Source organism: Pyricularia grisea (genome assembly GCF_004355905.1).
Source record: "Pyricularia grisea strain NI907 chromosome V map unlocalized Pyricularia_grisea_NI907_Scaffold_10, whole genome shotgun sequence".
Taxonomy (NCBI): domain Eukaryota; kingdom Fungi; phylum Ascomycota; class Sordariomycetes; order Magnaporthales; family Pyriculariaceae; genus Pyricularia; species Pyricularia grisea.
The window spans coordinates 1,240,731-1,252,037 of record NW_022156722.1 but is presented as its reverse complement, the minus strand read 5'-3'; the positions used below and the strand labels follow the sequence as shown (position 1 = coordinate 1,252,037).

The window sequence follows — 11,307 nt, the reverse complement described above, 5'->3', positions numbered from 1 at the left end:
AGGGCCGAATCAGTACTCAGGTGGGTGACCACTGGGGAATCCTCGGTGTTGTATGTTTTTGTTTTTTTGCAAACCCTTTTTAGTGATGAGCCTGCCGCCAAGATGCAGGCCCTCGATATTATTGTTTAGTTGGCGAACCGATCAGCCTCGGTATATGGCTGGTCTAGCACATTTCAGCGAAGGATACATAACGGAGTTCACCATGTTGGTTTATGCTTTTGGGGTACGTTTCGAAATCTAGGTTGACTTTCATTTGTTTCATTTTGATGAACAGAACAGAAAAGGAAAAGAATCACGAAAACTAAAGACACGGTCAAATTCGAACCAAACTCACGTTCGGCAAAAATACAATGTATATATATGTAGGCGTAGACCGACTATACTGCATAGTGAATCTAGTTCTAATACAAGTAAACTGACGTAAATTACCCCGCCTACGTGAAGCAGCCCTCGCCGGATTTCAAAGACCCTCAATGTTCTAGATTTGCTGCGTGGTCGCCCCGATCGGGCAAGTCCGCATGAGAGGGAGCCATTGCCAAGATGCCAAGAAAGTCGCAGCAAAAAAAGAGCCGGACAGCAGTTCTCTGGGGTAGCTCTTCAAAAGTCAACATAACCAACCGCCACCGACCTTATTCGGTTGCGTCAACACCCTTTGCATATCTTACATACCTAGTTACCTTCGGTAAAACTTGACTCGATCAAACTGCCGTTCGCAATTTGAAGCGTTCGGTTCGAGGTTGACTACATTTGATGCAGAAGCGGTTCATGCACTTTGTTTTTTCTCTGAACTTCACTTGTGTCGTGCTTTTCCCTCACTCGGTTATTCTTGCCTCACAGGATAATGTTGTCTCTTTCGTCTCCGCGGGGGCGGTTGGATAGCCAGACAGACCCCTGTCCGAGTTTCTCCTGGACCCAGTTTCTCAACGCACTGGCTCCCTCGCAATCTAACTGAAGAGCACGAAAACCAAAAAGGACGAGCGAGATAACAAACACATGCTAGATGGTAATGTGAAGTGTAGAACAGATAATTTGACTATGCCATGCCTATGGATCATCGCCAGTCTAATAAATAAATAAATAAAAATAATTAAAAAAAAAGATGGTTATTTTTCTGATTCGCCTCTCATCTATCTCTGCTCATCTCACACCGCCACCTCCATGCAAACCCCTTCCTCGGCAAATAGTTGCTTGAGGTGCTCAAAGTCTGCTCGAGTCTTCTCCTCCATCTCTCTCTGACCGATGGCTTCTGCGCTCTTGCCGTCCGACAGGGTTGCCATCTCGTGCCTCACGAAGCGGAACTTTTCCAGCTTGGGCAACCGCTGCGCCCCGCAGTCCTTTGCAAAGTCGAGCAGGACCCCCCTGAGCGCCTCGCGGTACGCACTCAAGACGCTAGCGTCCCCACCCCGCAGGGGGCACACGGGATCGCCGTACGTCCACTGCTCCAGGATCTGCAGCCTCCGCAGGCTGCTGGTGGATTTCGGTCGGCTGTGCTGCCAAGGTCCGTTTGCGTGGTGGCAGGAACTGCTGCCGCTGCTGCTGCTGCTGCTGATGCCGTCGTCTTCTTGTGGTAAGAGGTCGGCGAGCGGTCCTTGTGTTCGGAGTTTGTCTGATGTTCCGAAAAGTGCAAAGAGTTCGATGGTTAGATCCTCCAACTTGTGCATCTTGGGTAGGCAGTGTAGCCTCTTTTCGGGCCCGTAGCTCGTGGTTAATGTTTCGTTTCCCATTGTTCTAAAGTCGAGTTGCTTCAGCGTGTCTGCCCTCTTCAGCAGCGCCGAGTTGAACTCGTCGTCTTCGACATCCGCCTTGGCCATGTCCAACGCCGCCGGCCGTATCGTCAACCGCTCGAGGTTTGGGTAGTCGCATATCGTGCTGACGGTGTCGGGCTCTAGTATCCCGGCAACCTTGACGTTTTTTAGTTGTGTCGGCAGCCTGTCCCATCCTCCGCTCTCCTTAAAACCTTCAACAGTTGTGATGTTTGGTGCGCTGAACAGGCCCGGACATGCGTCGAGCCGCACACCGCGGCAGGGCTCCTCGTCGTCCCCGATCTCGTCGTCCCATCCGTAGTACATAAACATGCGCATGTCGGGCTGCACCTTGACCGTGGTCAGGTTCTGCAGTACGTTTGCGCCGACGACTTCGTCCCGCATCGCCCGGTCGATGATGCCGCTCGTCACTGTGCATTTTATCGCGTCCACTTTTGTCGGCACCGTCGCGCACCGCGGCATCTGGAACGCCACCGAGTCTAGCTTGGACGCCAGACACAGAATGGCGGCGAATATGCGCTCCCCTAGCCCGTCCAATTCCGCCCGGTTCGGTATCCGTGTCGTCTCGGCGAGGTACGAGGTTTCGTATTCGTCATCGGCTTCGTCCCCTGTGAAAATTTGCGTGTGGTCATCATCCTCCTCCCCGCCCTTCCGTATCTTCCGTATCCTGACTGGTAGGTCCGCCAGCTCCAGCACCCTCACGTCCGCCCTTGTCCGGATCCTTATTCCCAGGCACTCTGAATTCCACAGCCTCCGCACCGCCTCCAGCTCTTGCGCCGTGACCTTGGACCCCTTTAGGCTGACGAGGCAAGCCATGTGCCGTATCCTAGGCCTCAGGCTGGGGTTCGCCAGCAGGCTTCTCAGTAGCAGCAGGAGCGGCGGGAGCTTCCTGTCTGATTTTTCCTGGCCCGGACCGTGGGTGATGACAACCTCGTACAGGAACGGGACGGCGGCGTGCCACAGCTTGCGCGAGACGAGACACAGGCGGCGCAGCTCCCGCCTGTTTTCGAGAAACTCTGGGCTCAGCACCGGATCGCCGGCCTCGTAGGGAGAGAGCGAGAAGCACCCGGCGATCATGCGGAGGATCTCGCATGGCATCGACTCGAGGTTTAACCTCCCCGACGCCCCGAGCTGCATGGTGGGCGGGGGATTGGGCGTCGGTTGGCAGGGAGGTGTGTCTGTGTGTGTGTGTGTGTGTGTGTGTGTATATATATGTGTGTTGGGAAGGGATGGGAGGTGTGATGGTGGTGTGTGGTTGGATATATTTTTGGAGTTGAGCTTCTTTTTTTTTTCGTGGCGAGCGTCCCGTCTGTGCACCTTGTCTGTATGTCTGTTCCTTTGTTCTCCCCCAGCTACCTATCCAGGGTGGAGTACGTATGACGAAAGGGCGAGTTCTGGCAAAGAGAAAACGCAAAAAGCCTTTTTTTTTCACAAACAAAAAGCCCTTTTGAAGATTGTTGTCAAAAAAGTTTAATCGCAATCTGCAAGGTACTATGATGGCGATTTTTGGCCCACGCAATGTAAGTGAGACTTGGATGCGAGGCTGCAATTTTTTGCTCTTCTGAGAAAGCTGGTTTTGGAACTAGGAGAAAGAAAAGAGGGTGTAAAGTTTGTCGATGTTTCCCTCTACCTGGCAACCTCAAACCAACCCCATGGAACCTCCGTCTCAATTGGAGGGGTGGTGAGCGACTCAGGTCAGATTCAATTGAACCGGAGGGAAGCGGGCAACAACCAAATAATGAGAGAATGGGAAGGGGGAAAGAAAAGGGTGGAGGGCGCGATTTAACGTTTCGCCTGAAGTTTAAAACGCCGCACGTGCTCCGAACCTGCGCGGCCGCTTTCTCTTGTTACATTTCGTCACCAAGTGGGCGAGTAAATGCCTTGACTCGGTATTCCATCGCGCCTGGGTACCTTTTTCTCTCTTTCACTCTTTTTTGTTCTCCGCCTCTGGGCTCTACTTTTCCGGTCGCCCAGTGAATTGGGAATAGCCTGCATGCTTTTTGGGTAGAGTGGGATTTTCTTTTCCCCCGTTGTTTGGTACCCTTTCAAGCCCGCTTTCATCCCTTTTAGGACAAACACCAAGGCTGGCTGGCTGGCGGTAAAGAAAAATAAAATAAAAAATAGAACAAATACGGCCTTGGTATAATGAGAAAGCGGGTTGTTCTTGGGGTGCATATAACCACCACTAAAAAGCTGCTAGGTGTGGGAGGCTACACAGTGAACTAAGTCTAGGTAGGCCTAGGTCGCTTGGGTCCAGGTCTGGGTCTAGTCACCTTCTGTCCGCCGAGACGGGTATGGGATAGGACCGAATCTAGAAGCGACTCGTCGTCGACTTACGTGTACAATCAACTTGTCGCCTGCCCGAGCTATTTCTAGTCTCTGGGCGACTGTGAGAGGGGAAAAAAAAAAAAAAAAAGTTGCATTGTCTTGCTGAGCAAGCGCTGGCTGCTGACTTTGGCTCTTGCATCGGTATCACCGCGTCTTACGTTGCCCAGTTTAAACTCGATTTGATTGATGGTGTTCTATCAGGGACTTTACCAGTGGAGGTGGAGGTGGGGACGGAATTGGTCGGTCCCCCCCGGTTCCATGGAGTACATGCAAATCTCCCCCAAGAGGTACCTTACCTACAGACAATGGCGGGAAGCCAAGATGCAAAGGCGAAAAAGAAAAAGAACGCCAAAAAAAGCGTCCATCCCATGTCAATTTCCTTATTCATCCATCAATACAAAGAAAAAGTTCTTTTAATCTGTAAGGCCTGTTCCCAACATGCCAAGCTGGCATTTCCAAACCTCTGCTCTTTTTAAAACCAGCCGTCTTTGGACGAGTTGGCATCAGAAATTCGGCTTGTTTCCAGCATGGGAACTGACATCGCGAACCTAGGTCATCCCTTGACAATGAACGGTCTTGTTCGGCGTCTCCGAGGATTCCGTTATTGCTACGTTGGGTAGTGATTTCGTTATAGGTACTGCATTAATGCAGCTCAATTATAGCAGTAAAGGTGCTTGTCATGTACTGACAATTTTTATATTATTTATATCGGAACGACTCCACGACCCGAGTCGACAAGTACCGTTTCTGATTGCCCAACTATAGGGGCATGCTGATCCTTACAAATCACCAAAAAAGAAAAGAAAATCCCTCCCTTTAAGCCACAAACTTTATCCAGATTACTACGAAGTACCTAAGCTGACTATTTCCGGTTCTATGTCCCTTCGTACAGACAGACTTTGTAGTATTTTCGGTACCTAACATATCTGACCAGTAGCATTGAATTGCATCAGTACAACGACCCGCTTTGTCCATACCCTCGTTCCCTACCCCCCAGCATCTGTTAGTTCTAGAAGTCCTTGGGGCCGGGATTGCAAAACCCTTCCAAATTCGGCCCCTGCATTGTAAGCCATGAGTTCACGCAACGCCACAAGCGAAAGCAACCTAGAAGATCAACATCTCCCGAGAGTGGTTTTTTTTTTTTCTCTTTTCCCTCTCTTAGTCTACTATGTATATGTAGCAGCGGGACGTGTGAGCAGGTTCGAGTCGCTGGCTTGGCTCCAAGAGCCGAATGTAACTCAACTCCGGAATACGTTTTTCGAATTGCCTGAGCAAAAAAAAAAAAAAAAAAAAAAAAATAGCGATTGGCGCTCGACTTCGATCCCGCGTGCACATCATTCCCGGGATATTCCAGATTGCCAAGGTCGACCGGCTCAGAATAGGGTTTCTTGGCGTCAGTTCCGTTACTTGCTTGCAGAAAGTAAACTTGATGACGAGCTGTCCGCAGTTGGAATAGGGCTGTTCGGTTTTTGATTTCGCCCCCTTGCTCCTGTGGCCAACATGCGACTTTTGCTCAAAAAGTCTAAAAACAAAAAAACTTCTCTGAATCTCATAAAAACTGCGTATTCGCACAAGCATTGTTCCAGGCAGCCTGAGTATATACTCAGCATCTTGACACAAATTCCACCTCCTCGGCTCAAATTGCAGACAAGTCGGCATAGAGAAATGTTTCATAAGCTAGTCTCAACTAGGAGACATCTTTTATGGATAAGATGTCGATTCCAATCAATGATTATACCCCACAAACAATATCTTTGATGGGAGTTCCCTGGAGCCAAGTTATCCCGACCAAGCAGTCGTGCCCAAAAATGCACAACAAGAAACTATCAGGAAGATCTCAATCTCTGTATAATAGTAAGCATAGTACCACGTATACAGGCGTTTGTTCGAATCATGGCAACCCTTTTTTTTTTCCACTTTCGAATAGAGTAGCAATTTATAATCCATACTCCGCAGTCAATTAGTCTAGCTTATCGCCTCCCCTCATACTCTTGTCTGACACGCAAAGCACTGACAAGTGAGAAGTGGGTTAACGTGTTCGATGATAACCTTGATGCCCACAACTCAACAAACCCTTCCCCTTACTAGTATAGTAAGTACTATGATGGTAAGCTTAAGATAAACGCAATGACCCTTTTCCCCATCGTGGACCCTACGGTTGCCACCTATCTGACCCGGTAAGGTCTTGGCATTGTGGCTCGTTTTGAGCCAGCTGTCTACCAGGTTCATGGGAACGCTCCCTGCGCATCTTCTCCCGAGTGGGACCGATGAGCATGAAAAAGAAACCGGGGCATGATAAAATAGTCTGGACAGATGATTCGCACGCAAGACATCAATATACTTTGCATCCGCGGTGGCTTAACGCGTAACCAGAATGTAATAGTCCCGAACATGCCGGACATCGGAGGCACAGGAAAAAAAGGCGAGTCAGAGGAATTAGTGTACATTTTTGTGTTGTTTTCGGCTTCCATCGGTACTGGCATTGTCAAGATGAAATATCTCGGAAACCTGAAATTGGGATCTTACGTGTGAATGGAGTCAAGGCTACATTAAAGACTGACTAGACATTAAAACCGTGAATATAATGGGGTATAGTCGCAATCCGGTACTCGCTCGAAGGACAACATCGCACAAAGTATCTCACAACCCAAAATTTCGCAAGTCGAATACAACCCAGACAGCGGCAAAATAAGACCGAGGAGGTGATGTACAGAGACAAACTCGGGTTGGAAATAAAACAAACATTCAAACAGCCAAGTCACGACAAGACGACTATGTCGATAGCGCAAGGTATGCCGAGAGTTGTGGAAGCCACATCCAACAAACAAAGACCACCACAGCAGCTAGCAGCAGCCACTGTAACTCGATGGTGAGCCGAGACTTGAGCCAGCGGCGTATGCGCTGGAGTGGCTGCTGGCGGTGGGAGCAGACCGGGGTGCCAAAGACCAGACAACCCAGGCCAGGACGACTATCGCACTCGACGTGCTCACGGCGTCGTCGCATGAGAAGGCTGAAGAAGTGGTTGATAAGTTTTGATAGTCAGCTTTTTTTTTTTTTTTTTTTTTTTTTTTTGCAGAGAAATGTAAGAAGCGAGATGAGACCGATATTACATAAAATTGGGACCAAGAAGGAAAAGAAAGGAACGACAAGAACGACCAGAAGAAAAGAAAGTTTAAGAGAGGATAACGAAGAAGCAAAGAAAGAAAAGAGGGACCTAATGTACCTAACACTACCCCTGCAAAACCGCAGATCACTCCCCAGATCACAGCGCGTGTCGTTTGGACATTCGAGGTGCAGCCGGCGCCGCTGCATAAGCCACGAAACCTTGAGCTTGACGCCCGTGTATACCAGGTCGTAAAAATGCCTACTCGTGTGCTTTAGCGAGAGCGCATCCGGATAGATGAGCTCCTTGCTGATGAGTATGTGCAACTCGGTGGGGAGGTCCATGAGCGAGGGTCCAACCCGGCCTGTGGTGGGCTTCGTGGTGGTGGTGGTGGCGGCGGCGGGCGGTGGTGGTGGTAGTAGGCTTTCGCCGAGGACGGCCTTTCCCCGGTGGTGCAGCAGCAGCTCCTCCGCGGCGTCGGCCAAGGCCCGTGGGTGGGGTTGGGTGTTTTGCGACATGGATTGGGTGAACGGGAAACAACAGAAAAAAGAAAAAAAATACTACTTGGTAATGTGTGTCTGTGTCCTGGGACTTCCTTTTTGGGCCAGGCGAATGAAAAAAAAAACAAGACGAGAAGGGATGAACTGAATGCGAAACAACGACCGGTTTGAATTTGGTGTTGTTTGCCTGAAAAGCTCCCAAAGGGAGGTTCCCTGTTATAAATCCTGTGATTGAAGGGTTTAACACCTGTCAAAATAAAAAAAAAATGCCTTGCAATGGGACGAAGTTGCTGCTGCCTTGGATTAAACAGCACTTGGTAACTTGGCAATTGAGAGCTGACATGGCCAGGTGCTCGGTTGATTGGCACAGCCCGCGGCTATGTGATGACTGCGCCATACGGTCTCAACTGGCCGCTATGCTGAATGCAGTCCCTGCAGCGTTAATACGAAAAGTACCATACATACCTACCTAGGTACACTTAGTCTTGGAGATTGTGTGGTAACTGGTTTGTGGTAACTGGTTCATGTCGTTTTTTACATGCATTTTAATAACACTTATATGACCACCTAGGTACAGAAAATAGGTATTCGAATCAACAACCTACCCCGCCTCTAGGTACTACCTAACCATCTGGTACCATGCCTTGTCGATCTAATTTTTTTTTTTTTTTTGTTTTGTTTATCAACTAAACAACTGCCCAATTCATAACAGTCGTAGGTTTTCTTCCCAATGGTTTCAGAGATATGACGCCAGGTTTCTTCTTTCGATCCCTGCGATCCCTTGCATCACGTGATGACGTGAGTGGTTGCACTAACTCGCGTCTGCCTGATGTGGTGACTGCATTGTTATGGTTGGTGGGGATCGGGAGGCAACTTGCACTGCGACAAAGCCGAGTAGGTCGAGGCCGCTTTCAACCCCTCACAATGCATCGACCCGTGCAGCGACGCAATGGCTCGATCCAACGTGCAAGATGATGAAGATGAGTTTGGCTGGGATCTTTCGCTAGAGGATGAATTGCTCCTTTCCAACATTGCAGACCACGCTCAAGACCCTGCGCGACGTCCCCGCTCTTCTAGCGCTGGCTCTGAGACAACCATCACCACTATAACAACCGTCGACCAGCGCGCTACGGCAAAGAGACTGCTTCCGGCGCGGACTTCAAACAATACTGTCCCTAACCTCCAGGCCGACATCACAGCCGCGTTTCCCGCAAGTCCCTGGACTGAGGCCATCGATATTGACAGCGTCGCCGACACAGCCTCAATCGGGCCAAGGCTCGGCTATGACAATGGCGCGCACACTGCGCGCCTCGGCCGGTTTGATAGCCAGAGACATGTCAGCTCTGGCTCTACCGTATCGAACATTTCGGAACAAAGCACCAAGATTGTATATGGCAAGCAAGCGGATGTACGCTACCCCGATTGTATGTTGTCCATAATCACCTTTCACTGATACATGGAGAATCGCCAAATGAAACCATGCGAAGATGGCAAAGATCTAACTAACTCGGAAGCGTCTAGTGAGCATCCCACTATCAGCCATCAAACCTGCTCCAAGCGCCGACATTGAAGATTTGCCCCAGTCTTCTTCGGCTGGTAACGAGGCGGCAAAACCGCTCAAATCGCCCCTCGCCCGCTTCCGAACCTTTCCCAGGAAACCACTATCCGTCACAGACTTCTCGTCGCTGGTATGGTGCGAGCAGCAGCATGAGTACACCCTCACGCGGCTCGGCGGGCGCAAGCCCAGGACGGCCGCCATGAAGGGCGGTACCAAGATACACGAGCAGCTCGAGCGCGAGGTGTACAGGACGGTGCGCGTCGAGGTCATGACTAAAGAGGACGCGTTTGGCCTCAAGATTTGGAACATCATACAGGGCCTGCGCACGCTTCGCGACGACGGCCTGACGCGCGAGCTCGAAGTGTGGGGTTTGGTGGACGGTCATGTTGTCAACGGCTTGATTGATGGCCTCAGTGTCCAGCATCCGGATCCCCAGTTTGAGGAGGAGCTTTTGAGTCAGTCTGGAAGCCAGGAAGAAGCTGCTGGGCTGAGTGAAAACCACAAGATTACCGACTTTTTCACAGGTGTAAATCCGTCTCAGGATTTGAGAGGGCCGGCTCGCAAGGTTTGGCTTTTTGATGTCAAGACCAGAGGGCATTGGTCTCTTCCTAGCAAGGTTCATCTGCGACCCGCGATGATACAGCTTTATCTATATCACCGATTCTTGGCAGACATGGCTGCGTGTAGACTCGACTATTTGCACGTCTACCGACGATACGGCCTCGATCCAGACCTACCGTTCTCCGACCTCTTTCTCGCTCAGATCGGATCTTTGCATGATGAGGTGTTTCAGGACTCGAGTTCAACGCCGCCATCTCCGGATTCTTCATCACAAGACAGCGAATATTCAAGTGAAACTGAGGCCACAACCACGGCAACGTCAGCTCCATCCTCGATGCCTGCAGATGAGCGACTTCGCTATCGATCTCTAAGGCAACTCATTCCACTACTCAAGAGCGAACTCAAGCAAACATTCCCAAGAGGTGAAGCTTCTCTCGGTCAAGTGGTATCAATAGAGTACCGGTACAGGGGTCTACCAAAGCGAAAGAAGGAAATCAACATTGACTTGAGCATGGAAGATGAGGAAGACTCTGATGTGGGCGCCCTCATCGGCCATCACAATTTTGATGTTGCCGACGAGAATCTGCCGTCGTGTTTGGAGGACCACATGGAGTGGTGGCGTGGTGAGAGGCCAGCCAATGGAGTCCCCGTCGAGGAGGCCGATAAGTGCCGTTATTGTCAATTTGCAGACATTTGTGAGTGGCGGGCCGAAAACCACCTCAAGTTGCTTGAGGAAAGTCGGCAACGGAAGGCAAGGACCGCCGCCTCTGTACAGAAGGGCAAATGGAGAAAGTATGCATAAGAGTGCTGCAATTCATCCCTACAAGCCCATTTTTGCTGAGGAGTATTTGGAATATAGCCAATATCATCCTATTCATGTGCATCAGTCAGCCATGAGCCCCTCAATGGTCGTACACATGTCGTGGCAGCTGCCTTAGGGTTGACGCGACGCGATGGCGATACTTTTCATTCATTCGTGTTCAGATGACGTGCATTTCAAAGCGTTTTCTGCATCCCATAAACAACCTATCTATACGCTGCCTTCGTCATTCAATACATGGTGCGCTGTCTCATTCGCGATGCGTATGATCAAGACTCTTTTGCCAATAAAAGAGTTGGAGCTAGCACTGTTCATAAGGCGAAATCGGGGATACCGTCTGCGTGCTTTTGGTTAGGCTCGCTGTGACCAAGTTATTTGATCTCATGAGCTTTGGTGGTTCGCAGCGATTTCCTCAAGAGTCATGCAGCAGCCCTTCCTCCGAACAAAAAGTCACTTTTTTGCCTTGGCAGCTGCTCGCCAAAGGATCGATCGAGGCATGGCCGTCTAGCTCATCCCTACCATGTTTTTCTTGAACTTAATCCTCAAAGTGGGGTCATGGCCACATATAATTTGTACACAACATTTCGGCCCGGCTGGTATATCAAAAGTATACATAGTCGTCGGAAATTGCCCAAAGAATATATCAAGTCCGGACGGAACGAATATAAGCTCCT

At 50.0% G+C, this 11,307-nt stretch overlaps 3 protein-coding genes across 3 annotated transcripts; 1 reads left to right on the top strand and 2 right to left on the bottom strand.

The window, feature by feature from the left end:
- Window positions 1-1,142: 1,142 nt before the first annotated feature.
- Window positions 1,143-2,900, bottom strand: PgNI_11884 (uncharacterized protein; the record flags this gene model as incomplete). The annotated part of the gene is made up of 1 exon (XM_031131843.1): window positions 1,143-2,900. The coding sequence occupies one exon, from the start codon at window positions 2,898-2,900 to the stop codon at window positions 1,143-1,145; it is 1,758 nt and encodes a 585-aa protein (XP_030976656.1).
- A 3,963-nt stretch (window positions 2,901-6,863) lies between these two features.
- On the bottom strand, window positions 6,864-7,712 carry PgNI_11883 (uncharacterized protein; the record flags this gene model as incomplete). Its single annotated transcript, XM_031131842.1, has 2 exons — window positions 6,864-7,101; window positions 7,315-7,712. The coding sequence occupies 2 exons, from the start codon at window positions 7,710-7,712 to the stop codon at window positions 6,864-6,866; spliced, it is 636 nt and encodes a 211-aa protein (XP_030976585.1).
- Window positions 7,713-8,399: 687 nt separating this feature from the next.
- On the top strand, window positions 8,400-10,615 carry PgNI_11882 (uncharacterized protein; the record flags this gene model as incomplete). Its single annotated transcript, XM_031131841.1, has 2 exons — window positions 8,400-9,118; window positions 9,216-10,615. The coding sequence occupies exons 1-2, from the start codon at window positions 8,644-8,646 to the stop codon at window positions 10,613-10,615; spliced, it is 1,875 nt and encodes a 624-aa protein (XP_030976658.1). The 5' UTR covers window positions 8,400-8,643.
- Between the last annotated feature and the right edge of the window lie 692 nt (window positions 10,616-11,307).